At 44.7% G+C, this 14,598-nt stretch overlaps 1 protein-coding gene across 1 annotated transcript in view; it reads left to right on the top strand.

Annotated features, from left to right (window-relative positions):
- Positions 1-2,673: 2,673 nt before the first annotated feature.
- thnsl2 (threonine synthase-like 2) overlaps positions 2,674-14,598 on the top strand; it is a 60,341-nt gene continuing 48,416 nt past the window's right edge. The window contains exon 1 of the mRNA XM_043694841.1: positions 2,674-2,690. Within this exon, the coding sequence (XP_043550776.1) occupies positions 2,689-2,690 (2 nt within the window). The 5' untranslated portion in view covers positions 2,674-2,688. The remainder of the gene's footprint in view (positions 2,691-14,598) is intronic.

The following is a 14,598-nucleotide window of genomic DNA, read 5'->3' as shown; positions in this document are numbered from 1 at the left end:
ATGTCAAGGGGTGGTGGTTAGATTGTCTCTTGTTGGTGATGGTCATAGCCTGGAATTTCTATGGCATGAATGCTATTGGCCACTTCTCAGCCCAAGCCTGGATAATGTCCAGATCTTGTTGCATTTGAACGTGAACTGCTTCAGTGCCTGAGGAGTCATGACTGGTGTTGAACATTGTGTAATGATCAGTGAACAACCCCACTTCTGACCTTACTATGGACGGAAGCAGCTGAAGATGGTTGGGTCTAGGACATTACCCTAAGGAACTCCTGCAGAGATGTCCTGGAGTTGAGATGACTGACTTCCAACAACCACGCTCATCTTCCTATGTGTCAGGTATGACTCCAACTAGGGGAGCAGTTTAGCCCCTCCAGCCCTGAAAATTAGTATCAAAACCAGAAATTGCTGGAAAAGCTCAGCAGGTTTGGCAGCATCTGTGGAGAGAAATCAGAGTTAACATTTCAGGTCCCGTGACCTGACAATTAATCATCATCAAGTACTTCTTTTTTGCAGTTTCTTAAATCATTTGTTTTCACTATCCTGAGAGCTCTCTGTGTCAAATAGATTCTCCTCATTTCCCCATTAATTTTTTTGCTAATCACTTTCATTCTTCAATCAATGATGGACCCACATGCCACAAGATACAGGGTGAAAGTTTCTGTTCTATCCTGCAAAGATGTTTGGGGGGTCGATGGACAGGAAGGGTATTTAATTTGGCGCAATAGTCACGTAACTGAATCCTACAAGCTTTCCACATCTGTCAGAATTAGGTTTTGGGAGGGAAGTTCCATGCTCAAACCTTTCTGCTCTGCTGCTGATTGAGGCCTTTAACTGCTAAGGACCCATCCCACCACCGCTGATATTAACCCAGCTGCAGGAAGGCCGGTCAATATGTGATGTGCATGTCAGATAAAACTGTGTGGTCAGCCCATTACCTCAATCGAAAATACACAATGTCTGACTAAGAACTCAACATTGGGAGCCCACTGAGAGTGAACCACCCCCACCCTGGCTTTGCCATATGCTCCCACCCCTGCTAACCCCGTCTCACTGAAAGATTCCAGTCATTATCTGCTTGTGGTCTGGGTCACTCTTTGATCCTCAATCCAAAAGACCATAGAAGACAAGGGAACAGAAATAGGCCATTCAGCACATTAAATCTGCTCTATCATTCAATGAGATCACAACTGATCTGTTAATCCTCAATTCCATTCACCTCCTTTTTTCCCAATAATTCTTGATTGCTTTACTCACTAAAAATATATCTTGCTCTCAGATATACTTAATAACCAGCCTTTGTAGTAAAGAATTCCACAAATTCACTCCACTCTGAGAAGAAATTCCTTTTCACCTCTATTTAAAATGGAAAAGCACTTATTCGGAAGTTATGACCTCTGGCCCTGACTCTCCCATAAGGGGAAGCAAGATTCTGGATGTAGGTTTGTTCGCTGAGCTGGAAGGTTTGTTTTCAGATGTTTCATCAGTGTACTAGGTAACATCATCAGTGAGCCTCCGGATGAAGCACCGGCTGCATAGCCTGCTTTCTTTTTATATATTTAGGTTTCCTGGGGTCAGTGATGTCATTTTCTGTGCTGAAGCCATTTCCTGTGGTGATGTCATTTCCTGTTCTTTTTCTCAGGGAGTGGTAAATGGAATCCAAGTCAATGTGTTTGTTGATAGAGTTATGCCACCAGTGTCAATATGCCACCAGTACTTCATCAGGAGGCTCGCTGGTGATGTTAACTAGCATGATGACGAAACGTCTGAAAATGAACCTTCCAGTTCAGTGAGCAAACCTACATCCAGAACTTCAACCTGAGCTACTAATCTTCTCAAAACTCAGGAAACAAGATTTCCACATCTACCCTGTTGAGTCCCCAAAGGAGATTTATGATCATTCTTCTCATTTCCAATGAGTTACAGACACAACCGGCTCCATCTCTGCTCATTAGACAACCCCTCTGTACGTGGTATCAGCCTCGCGAACCTTCTCTGGACTGCTTCCCATGTCTGCATATCTTTCCTTGAGAAGTCCCAAACGGTTTGCAGTATTCCAGCAGTGGTCTGACTCATACCTTGTATAGTTTGAGTAAAACCTCCTTACTTATGTATTCTATTACCTTTGAAATAAAGACCAGCACCCCATTTGCCTTCCCTATTAACTGTGAACTTGGATTCTAGATTTTTATGATCCATTTGCAAATTCCTCTGTTCCATTGCTCTCTGTCATTCCAGCAGCAGCCACAGCCTCTACAGCGGCACTGTGGAGGGAAAGGGCCACTAGTCTATGGGATTGGTCAGTCATTCTCAGTGGGCGGGCTCTCTGCCCTGGGGTCCTGATACCGTTGTTGCTAGCCTCAACAAAGTCCAGTTGCTTTGGGTTCGGTGGGTTTTCCCAATAAGTTAGCAGCATGGATCTCTCACCTACTCATCAACCAATGGGGAGATACCCAAAATCCCAAGATACTGCCTACATCAGCCCCAATCCTTTATCAAAACTATTCATAATTTTGATTATGTCAATTAAAATGTTTAATCCTTTATTGGTGAACAATGTTGTGTTGGCTACTTAAAAGCCAAATCATGTGTGGCACGTTACTGTAGTGTAATGGTTATTGCGTTCGCCTAACACGCGAAAGGTCCCCAGTTCAGAAACAGCTTTGTTCTGGATGGCAGTTGCATGGGTTGATGTAAGTGGAGCTTTCTTTTTTTTAGGGAACTGACTCTGTGCTGGCTAGTGTTATAGTCAGTATGTTACTGTTAGTTTCTGCTTCCCTTTTTTTGGAAGAGGAAACCTGATTCCTGAACTGGCTGAATTATTTAGCCAGTTTGTTAACTGGCATTCCTTTTAGTGAGGACTGATTGTTACACTCCTGATGCACATAATGTGTTTCAGGTGTAACTCAGTTCTCATTAGGGGGTTGTTGTTTCACTGGCTGGTTACAGCCTGTGTGTTACTCTCTTCTCTTTTTTTTTGAGAAAAGGATAATGTTAATTTTAGTGGTAGAGCTTAGCCCTTGGACTCTAGTTTCCTTTGTTTTTTTGTATGTGTCTTCACTTTTTTATTGGTGTTTGGACTGAGCTCTTGTGGAAGACATACATTTTACCAGAGGGATTGTTCCAGTGGGGAGGCCTAGCCATGGGACTGGGCCTCTGAAGATTGAGCACCTGTGCGTGTGCTGGGAGGTGAGCACTTGCTGTATCCTGGAGTTTGGGAGAAGACCTTTGTTTCCGGAGTGGATCAAACCCCTGTGAGTTAACTGCACCTGTACAATGTACTATGTTCCTGTGAGTGGGCCTGGTTTTCCAAGGCTGGGCCAGGGCTCCATGGAGACTGAACACCTGTGTGCTGTGGGATGTGCATTTGCTGCCTTCAGGAGTAGTCTCTAGTTTGGAGTGGACTCCATTTTGGACAATGCACCTCAAAACCTGGAGTGGACTCCATTTCTGGGAATGGACTCTATATTTGAAGACTCTATTTGGACTGTGTACCAGAAAGGACTCTTTTTTTTGGTAATTAACTGTATGTGATTTCTGTTGGGTCTATCACTTGCACTGTCTTGCGTGTCCCTGGGTCTGGCAGGACTTACTGTGAGCTGGGAGGCTCATGGGTCGTCCTGAAAGCTGTCACCCCAAGAGCCGGAGGGTGGGTAGACCATCCTGTGAACCTGAAGGTTGGTAGGCTGTCCTGAAAGCCAGAGGGTGGGTAGGCCACCCTGATGCCAGTCGGCCCGAGAGCCAGATGGTGGGTAGGCCGTTCTGAGCGCTGTCGCCCTGAGAAGGGGTAATCGGGACGGGCCATCCTAGAGGTGGTCGAAAGTTGTCAGCGCAGCTGAGAGCCAGAAGGTGCGTAGGGGCTGTGTGAGATCTGGAAAGCTTGTGGGCTACCCTGCACGCTGTCATCCCAGGGAAGGGGACAGGCTGCTCTGGAGGTGGCCAGAAGGTGTGCCAGGATAGCCCACTAGCTGGAGGTGCATCGGGATGGGTGAGAGCCAATGGTATGTAGGGGCAGACCGAGAGCCAGAAGGCGGGTAGCCATCCTCAGCGCTGTCACCCCAGGCGAGTACCGGGGCGGGCTGTCCCAGAGGTGGTCGAAAGGTGCTGAGGGTGGTTAGTGAAGCTGGAAGGTGGGTAGCCTGTCCTGACTGCTGTCACCCCTGGTGGGTACCGGGCACCGGGCCGGGCTGTCCTAGAGGTGGTCAAAAGGTTTGTCAGGGCGGACCGAGAACTGGAAGGGGCATGGGGTGGACCGAGAGCTGGAAGGTGTGTAGGGGCGAACTGCCTTAGACTGGTCGGAAGGTGGGAGGGACGGGGGCTTGCTGGGTCTGTATTGTCTGCACTTTTGTATGTAAGTTTTGTCTCATGTACAAATGTCATTGTCGCTATCTTTTATATGTAGAACTGGGATTTGAGGTTTGTCTTCATGTCCCTGTAAATTGGTTGAACGGTAGGGTTTGGGACCTGGCTTTGCTGCTCCTCTCCCTTGTCAAATTGCTGTTGTATACAGCTGTAAATGTTAACTCTTTTTTGTAAACTGTATATTTTATTAAACAAATTACAAAACAAACAGGAAAAAAACATAAAAGCCAAATCTTCCCTGTGCTCACTGGGATATCTGACGTCTCCTGAAATAGATGGAATATACTTTTGAGGTAAAAACAATGACTGACTGCAGATGCTGGAAACCAGATTCTGGATTAGTGGTGCTGGAAGAGCACAGCAGTTCAGGCAGCATCCAAGGAGCTTCGAAATCAACGTTTCGGGCAAAAGCCCTTCATCAGGAATACACGCCGTGACGTGATTCCTGATGAAGGGCTTTTGCCCGAAACGTTGATTTCGCTGCTCCTTGGATGCTGCCTGAACTGCTGTGCTCTTCCAGCACCACTAATCCGGAATCTACTTTTGAATGATTGGGCTGTGGCCTTACCAGATGAGTGGGAACTCCATTTACTTCTGAATGCTTCAGTGTAGCGCTGTCGCCCTGAGAAGGGGTAATCGGGACGGGCCATCCTAGAGGTGGTCGAAAGTTGTCAGCGCAGCTGAGAGCCAGAAGGTGCGTAGGGGCTGTGTGAGATCTGGAAAGCTTGTGGGCTACCCTGCACGCTGTCATCCCAGGGAAGGGGACAGGCTGCTCTGGAGGTGGCCAGAAGGTGTGCCAGGATAGCCCACTAGCTGGAGGTGCATCGGGATGGGTGAGAGCCAATGGTATGTAGGGGCAGACCGAGAGCCAGAAGGCGGGTAGCCATCCTCAGCGCTGTCACCCCAGGCGAGTACCGGGGCGGGCTGTCCCAGAGGTGGTCGAAAGGTGCTGAGGGTGGTTAGTGAAGCTGGAAGGTGGGTAGCCTGTCCTGACTGCTGTCACCCCTGGTGGGTACCGGGCCGGGCTGTCCTAGAGGTGGTCAAAAGGTTTGTCAGGGTGGACCGAGAACTGGAAGGGGCATGGGGTGGACCGAGAGCCGGAAGGTGTGTAGGGGAGGGCTGCCTTAGACTGGTCGGAAGGTGGGAGAGTCGGGGGCTTGCTGGGTCTGTATTGTCTGCACTGAGAGTCGGGGGCTTGCTGGGTCTGTATTGTCTGCACTTTTGTATGTAACAGTTTTGTCTCATGTACAAATGTCATTGTCGCTATCTTTTATATGTAGAACTGGGATTTGAGGTTTGTCTTCATGTCCCTGTAAACTGGTTGAATGGTAGGGTTTGGGACCTGGCTTTGCAGCTCCTCTCCCTTGTCAAATTGCTGTTGTATACAGCTGTAAATGTTAACTGTTTTTTGTAAACTGTATACTTTATTAAACAAATTACAAAACATAAACAGGAAAAAAACATAAAAGCCAAATCTTCCCTGTGCTCACTGGGATATCTGACGTCTCCTGAAATAGATGGAATATACTTTTGAGGTAAAAACAATGACTGCAGATGCTGGAAACCAGATTCTGGATTAGTGGTGCTGGAAGAGCACAGCAGTTCAGGCAGCATCCAAGGAGCTTCGAAATTGACGTTTCGGGCAAAAGCCCTTCATCAGGAATACATGCCGTGACGTGATTCCTGATGAAGGGCTTTTGCCCGAAACGTCAATTTCGAAGCTCCTTGGATGCTGCCTGAACTGCTGTGCTCTTCCAGCACCACTAATCCAGAATCTACTTTTGAATGAATGGGCTGCGGCCTTACCAGATGAGTGGGAACTCCATTTACTTCTGAATGCTTCAGTGTGGACATTCTCCATTGCTGAGTTAGATTTCACCCTCTGTCAAGTGCCAAGCTGAGCTAAGCAGAATAAACCAGTTAAAATCAGGTGCCAGCAATCTTTGACCCTGTAGTTTATATCCTGCTGAAACAGCTTGCCTTATCAATCAGTTTCCAACCGACTATCAGTTGGACATTGCCTCTGTGTCTTTTACAAACAGTTCAATGACCAATAACTGAAGGCACTACTGCACAATTATCATCCTGATTACTAGATCAAATGATTCTGCACAGAATGGTAAAAAACCTGGACCTGACCAATTCACTGATTAATTCCTATACTTATGAAGTCCCAAAAGGAGATTTTAAAAAAGAGTTGTCTTTATACTATTAAAAATAAAGATGCTTCATAAATATTTCATCTCCTTTTATGAGCTCCAGGCTATCCCAAAGTGCTTTACAGCCAATTGAATACATTTTCAATTGCAGTGGGTGATGAATTTCCACAGGAGAAAGTGAGGACTGAGATAAGAGTCAAAAAGTGTGGTGCTGGAAAAGCACAGCTGCTCAGGTAGCATCCAATATGCAGGAGAGTCAACATTTCGGACATAAGCCATTGATCAGGAATTCCTGATGAAGAAGTTATTGAATTGAATTGAATTGAATTGAATTTATTGTCACGTGTACCGAGGCATAGTGAAAAGCTTTGTCTTGCGAGCAATACAGGCAGATCACAGAGTTAAGTAGCATAGATAAGTAAATAATAGGTACACAACAGCAGAAACAAAAACACAGGTACAGGCGAATGTTAAGTGTTTGTGAGTCCATTCAGTATTCTAACAACAGTAGGGTATAAATTGTTTCGAAACCGGCTGGTGGGTGTGTTCAGGCTTCTGTACCTTCTCCCCGATGGTAGAGGTTGTTGAAAAGCATTGCCAGGCTGGGATGGATCTTTGAGAATGCTGGCGGCCTATCCTTGACAGCAGGCCTGGTAGATCGATTCTAGAGATGGAAGGTTGACCTTTGTGATTGTCCAGGCCGAGTTTGCCACTCTCTGTCACTGTCTCCGATCTTGAATGGTACAGTTGCCATACCAGGTAATGATACATCCAGACAGAATGCTCTCGATGGCACACCTATAAAAGTTGGCAAGGGTATTCACCGTCATGCCAAAGTTTCTCAGCTGCCTGAGGAAGAAGAGATGTGGTTGGGCCTTTGTAACTTGTGTATCCACATGAAGAGTCCAAGAAAGCTTGTTGTGGATGACCACTCCCAGGAGCTTGACGCCCTCCACTCGTTCCACCTCAGTGCTGTTAATGTGTAGGAGGGCATGAGTAACATCCTGAGGAAAATCAATAATGAGTTCCTTGGTTTTGCCAGCATTGAGAGCTAAGTTGCTCTCAATGCACCATTTTTTCCAGGACTTCCACCTCCCATCTGTAGTCTGTTTCGTCACCAACTGAGATTTGACCGACTATGGTGGTGTCATCAATGAACTTGTAAATGGCAATCACCTGGTATTTGGTGACGCAATCATGGGTATACAGTGAGTACAGTAGGGGGCTGAGTATGCACCCATGAGGGGCTCCAGTGTTGAGTGTTAGTGAGGATGAAATATTGTCCCCATTCTTCACTGTGACCTATGGATCAGGAAACTGAGGATGCAGTTGCAGAGAGTGGGGCTTAGTCCGAGATCACTAAGTTTAGTAATCAGTCTTGAGGGGATAATAGTGTTGAAGGCTGAACTGTAGTCAATGAGTAGGATTCTTAAGTAGCTGTTCTTGGCGTCAAGGTCTTCTAGGGAAGAGTGAGGGGCAATTGATAGGGCACCTGACGTAGATCTGTTGGTCTGATACGCAAATTAGAGTGGGTCAAGTGCAGTAGGGAGGCTGGAGTTCATTAATGCCATGACCAGGAGGAAGTGGGTACTGCAGATGCTGGAGATTAGAGTCTAGATTAGAGTGGTGCTGGAAAAGCACAGCAGGTCAGGCAGCATCCGAGGAGCAGGAAAAATCAACATTTCAGGCAAAAGCCATTCCTGATTAAAGGCTTTTGCCCGAAACATTGATTTTTTCCTACTCCTCAGATGCTGCCTGACCTGCTGTACTTTTCCAGCACCACTCTAATCTTGACACTAATGCCATGACCAGCCTTTCAAAGCACTTCATGACCACTGAAGTTAGGGTCACTGGGCGGTAGTCATTGAGACATGCTGCATGAGCCTCCTTAGGGACAGGGATGATGTTGGTCCTCCTGAAACAGGCAGGGACAGTGGCCTGCTGCAGGGAGAGAGTGAAGATGTCCGAGAAGACCTCTGCCAGTTGATGTGCACATGCTCTGAGTGCACGGTCTAGTACTCTGTCTGGTCCTGTTGCTTTCCTCGGTATGCAATCCTCCACACACTTGCTGATGAAATCTGTGACGGTGATGGCGTACCCGTCCAAGGTATCTGCGGACTGTTTGAACATGGCCCCAATCAGGCGATTCCACACAGCACCGGAGTTGATCCTCTCCTTCCTCCGACCAGCACTGGACCTGTATCCACGAGGGGGTCTCCTGTTTGAGCTTTTGCCTGTAAGTCGGGAGAAGATGCATGGCATTGTGGCTGGAGTTCTCGAAATGAGGGTGGGGGATGGAGCGGGAGGCATCCTTCACAGTGGTGTAGCAGTGGTCTGAAATGTTCAGGCCCCTGGTGGGGCAGGTAATGTTCTGGTGGTACTTGGGCAAGATTATGCTTGAAACGTTGACTCTCCTGCTCCTCAGATGCTGCCTGACTGGCTGTGTTTTTCCAGCACCACACTTTTTGACACTGACAATGAATTTCTGCAGCAAGCCATTCAGCCCATCATGTCTATTCTGTTGTTAAATAAGATCATGGCTGCTCTGATAGCCAGCAACTCCACTTTTCTGCCACTGGGAGAAGAATTACATTGACAAACAAATTAGGATTGTCAGTCAGGCCTTCATTATGGTGAATTGGTATATACTAGAAGTTACACATATGCATACACAGGGCATTGATCTTTGCAGTTAAAAAGAACATGTACACTCACGACATCAGTTTTAGCTCAATAAAAGAGCTGGCAGCCTTTCTTTGATTTATTTCACAGGGTAATGTCCTGACCAATCAGAGTCAACTTGCTTTTCTTTTAAGATTTAAACAAAACGTGGCAGTTTGCTGTCAGTCACAATTAACCCGTGCCTTCTCCATGGCAACAATCCTGCCAATCAGAGTCCACTTAGAGACAAAAAAAACCCTGCAGATGCTGGAATCCAAGGTGGACAAGCAGAAGGCTGGGAGAACACAGCCAGCCAGGCAGCATCTGGAGGTGGAGAAGTCGACGTTGCTGGGCCTTTGTAAGGAGGTGGAGAAATATTGACTTCTCCACCTCCTGATGTTGCCTGGCTTGCTGTGTTCTCTCAGCCTCCTGCTTGCCCACAACCAGAGTCCACTAGCCAACCAATTAGCACACTCCTCTCATACAGTATAACTGTGGCTGACCATTTACTTTGCTGCCTATTGTAAAATGTCCTGACGAGTACAGAGTGAAAAGCTTCAAGATTTGTCTTTTTTTAAGCAATACTCCAGCTTAAAAGAATGACAGGTGGCCTTATTGAGATATATTAGATCCTGAGAGAACTTGACAGGTTGTTATGCAGAAAGGATATTTTCCAGTTCTGGAGCAGACTAGAACTAGGGACACAGTTAAATCTATTTAAGATTGCATGAGGAAAATGATTTCTCTCACAGGGACACGTGTCTTTGGAATGTGTCTCAAAGAATGTTGGAGTCACTGTTATTGAATAGTTTTAAGGCAGAGTTTGTGCACTCTTGACTAACAAGATTATTGGAGATAGATAGGAATGTAGAGTTGAGACCACAATTAAAATTTATTGAATGGGTTCCATGAGCCAAATTCTTATGGTTATGTGTTTGCAATTCTACAGAGAATGACTCATCTCCAGAATCCTGAAAGCCTGTCCATCAGGGTGGTCTGGTGATTAGCACTGTTGCCAGGGACCTAGGTTCAATTTCACCCTCGGATAACTTGTGGAGTTTGCAAGTTCTCCCTGTGTCTGCGTCCGTTTTCTGTGGGTACTCTGGTTTCCTCTCACAGTCACAAAGACGTGCAGGTTAGGTAGATTGGTCATGCTAAATTACTCATGGCAGTCAGAGATGTGTGGATTAATCATGGGAAATGCAGGGTTATAGAGGTAGGGATAGGATGGGATGCTCTTCAGAGGGTCAGTGTAGACTCGATGGGCTGAATGGCCTGCTTCCACACTGTAGAGGATTCTATGATTCATCATCTGCAAGGCCCAAGTCAGGAGAGTGACATAATACTCCTCTCTTGCCTAGTTGAATGTGCTTTAACAAAATTGAAGAAACACACATTTAGGAAAAAGCAGCTCACTTGAACAATATTCAATCCAAAGTATTCAACATCTCCACCAACTAACAGAAGTGTTTAGCATCAACAACTTCATAAAAAATGCAATGAATGACCTGAGCACATGAAAATACAACATTAAGTAGGAGGACAAAAGGTGATATTATTGGAATTTTGACAAACCTAGCTCTCACGACAGTTGCAACAAAAATATTTTAATTGAAATAATTTAGAATCTCGCAGGTTAGGACCAACTATCCCACTTGCCCAAAAAATGCAGGTACGTAATCACACAAAATAAGCAGTATTCAGGCTCACCTGTCAATTTATTGATGGATGAACACCTTCATGTATGACTGAGACAAATAGATTTGAAGTCTGTAGATTTGATTCCTTAGCTGATTTTGAGAGCAGCTAATTGGTCGGCTTGAAGTTTTTTTTTTGTTATTTATTCAGGGGATATGGGTTTCGCTGGATAAGTAATATTGTACAACCCCAGTTGATCTGATGGCAGTGAGATGCACATTTCTGTGGGTCTGGAGTCACATGTAAGCCAGACCAGGTATGGATGGCAGATTTCTTTCAGTAAAGGACATTACAGAAGCAGGTAGACTCTTTTTTTTTCTCTCAAAAAATTAGGCTAGTTTTTAGTTCCAGACATTTATTGAACTCAAATGTAATCGTCTGACAAAGCCATGCCCTAGAGCATTAGTTTGGGACTCTGGATTGCTTGTCCTGTGACAATGCTATGACGCTGCCACCTCCTCTCACAGATTACTGCCCTATGGTGGAAATTGTCCATCTGTGAAAATGGCACAATGAAACTTGGTTGCAAAGCTACCTTTGGTAAAATGATCTGTCCATACACATTGTCGAGGTATATGCAATGGGAGAGCTGCAAAAGGGTTATTTTTTTTTTCTTTTTTTATTTTTTTTTTTAACCCCCACACTACCGCCTAAGTGCGGTAGTGCTGTGGAAATTGTCCATCTGTGAAAATGGCACAATGAAACTTGGTTGCAAAGCTACCTTTGGTAAAATGATCTGTCCATACACATTGTTGAGGTATATGCAATGGGAGAGCTGCAAAAGGGTTATAAGTGAACAAGCTTAATTTAATTTATTCACCATTCAATAGCTTGTTCATTGCGCTTTTAAGTATCATATGTCAGTTTATTTATTATTTTCTTACTTGGGAAGACAATGGCCCTTGTGGTACTTTCACTGGACTGTTAATCTATAGACTGAAGTAATATTCTGGGGACCTAGGTATGAATCCCATCACAGACAGATGGTGGAATTGAATTCAAACAAAAATCTGGAATTAAGAGTCTAATGATAGCCCTGAAACCATTGCTGATTTATTGTGAAAACACAACCAGTTCATTAATGCACTTTAGGGAAGGAAATTGCCATCCTTACTGTCGAGACTACATGTGACTCCAGACCCAGAGCAATGTGGTCGGCTTTTAACTGGCCTCTGAACAATTGGGGATGGGTAATAAATGCTGGCCAGGACATCAATGCCTTCATCCTGCAAATGAATAAAAAAATTGATATTTATATGAGGACTTCAATCCAGTAACTGATAAAGCAGCAAATGGATCAAATCAGCCTCATTGAGATGTGTTTCATTCACTGTTTAGAAAGAGGTGATATCTCTCAGAACAAGTTAGCTTTCTGTAGAATAAATTGACAAAGCAAATGCTGCATCACAACATGGGATATATTTTAAATAAACTTTGGTCTATCATTATCTGGGCATATAGATTAGCTAGAGAATCACTGTCCTTGCCAAAGAACTAAATTTAATATTCTGGTTATCTGATGCAAAAACCGATACTATGTCTGGATCAGCATCAGGTGACTGAAGTATTTTATGGTTACTGAAGGAGGTCAGTGTGATTTCTTTTGCCTATTTGTGGCTCAGAGTCACTAGGGGTTGGTAATCAAGAATTATCATAAAAGTGAAGAGCATGTCTGTCAGTCCAATTCTGGATCCACATTTTTTTGGACAGCGAGGACTATAAGTGCCCTTAAGAAAGGGAATGCATGATCCCTCTCTTCTGTTTTCATTACTTCTCTAAAATGCGGCATGGTGGCTCAGTGGTTAGCACTGCTGCCTCACAGCACCAGAGACCCGGGTTTGATTCCAGCCTTGGGCAACTGTCTATGTAGAGTTTGTATATTCTCGCTGCGTCTGTGTGGGTTTCCTCCACAGTCCAAAGATGTGCAGGTCAGGTGAATTGGTCATGCTGAATTGCCCGTAGTGTTAGGTGCATTAGTCAGAGGGAAATAGGTCTGGGTGGGTTACTCTTCGGAGGGTCGGTGTGAACGTTTTGGGCCGAAGGGCCTGTTTTCACACTGTAGTGAATCTAATCTAATAAAAATGCAATCAGTTTCTGACTATGTTAGAGCTCATAGGATAAGACACCACCAAATGGCATGGTTAATGGCAAGACTCTCTGACACGACAATGGCAATTTGTCTGTCCCCTTTGTCAGTTGAGAAATCCATGAGAAATGTTGCAAACAATGCCAGAGCTCTACATGACCTTTACTGAACCGAGTCTCAATGAATGCACAGTCCCTTGAGGATGGTCTTTCAGAAACCTGGATGTTGAGAAAAATCTGTTCCTTTCTTGAGTCTCTTGAGTGATGTTATGACATAACTGTCATTTGGAATGGAATAGTCCCCAATTCGATGTCTGCAGTTAGTCAGTGAGTTGCTCCCAGCTTTGAATCAACAGGTTGAGTGCTAAAGATCCCTTTCTTGAGACATGAACACCAAATCTAGGCTGAAGGAATACTGCACACTCAGAGGTACTGTTGTTCAGGTGGGACTTAAAACTAAGGTTCTGCCTGCTGGATAGGAATGATGACTCGATTTTATTTTGAAAAGCTAGTGACCTCTGTCCAGTTTCCCAATTAATATGCATTTCGTAATCAAAAGAGGAGACCCGGTTTCATTTTTGGAAGCTTACTGCACATATACATACTGGTACTTTCCTACATTATGACACTTAAAAGGGATTTCATTGATTGTGTAGTGCTTTGAGTTATCCCAAGGCTGTGAAGATGTTATGTAAAAGCAACATTTTTTTCCCAACAATACTTCAGTACAACATAGAATGATCCAAATGATTGGAAAGGTTTTGATAAGATCTTGCCTGAAAAATTACAGTGTTAGTGATGTGTGGCAGTATGAATTTGTAAATCGGATATTGAGATTAGGAGACGTTTACACAATGGGTTGTGATTCTCCAGAACTCTCTGGTTGATTTGTAACCCTCTGTTACTTCATATAAACAACAATGCACCCCTTAATTTCCCAGTAATGTTGAAGAATTTTCTGGATTTGCACATTAATTGCCATATAAATTACTTGTGGAAAATTAGGGTTGGTGATTGCTAGCATAAGGAGAAAGTGAGGTCTGCAGATGCTGGAGATCAATGTTGAAACTTTATTGCTGGAACAGCACAGCAGGTCAGGCAGCATCCAGGGAACAGGAGATTCGACGTTTCGGGCACAGGCCCTTGTTTTAAAAAATTCTCAAGGTCAAGGACTAGGCTCGCAGGAAAGTAGTCTGACACAGAACAAACAGCCAAGAGGCGAGTCTGCTAGAATATAAGTGTTTTATTCCCCGCAGCGTCGCCACAACCAGGTCTCGTACTTACAACGGGTCTGGTTTATACTCACTCTACGTGTTACCGGAACTGGGAGCCGTCAGTTCTCGTAGAGCGGTTGCCAACAACCCACGCTCGGCGGTTAAACGCAACCCCGGAGCAGACTCTACCGAACTGGAGACTTTTCCAGCTGATATACTCTTTTCCAGATATAAACATTCATGTGAACAGCAGAGCAAGGCTAAAAAACACATTCCATTCTGGTTACATACAGATAAGAAGATTCACACGGGAAGGTGTATAATAAGATTCACACGGGACTAAGCGACACCTTCCATTTTCGGTTAGATTCACACATGTATTGGGACACAATTTTAACCCTTTCACCACATTCCACTGCTTG

Source organism: Chiloscyllium plagiosum, chromosome 1 (genome assembly GCF_004010195.1).
Source record: "Chiloscyllium plagiosum isolate BGI_BamShark_2017 chromosome 1, ASM401019v2, whole genome shotgun sequence".
NCBI lineage: Eukaryota > Metazoa > Chordata > Chondrichthyes > Orectolobiformes > Hemiscylliidae > Chiloscyllium > Chiloscyllium plagiosum.
This window is presented reverse-complemented; position numbering and strand designations above follow the sequence as displayed.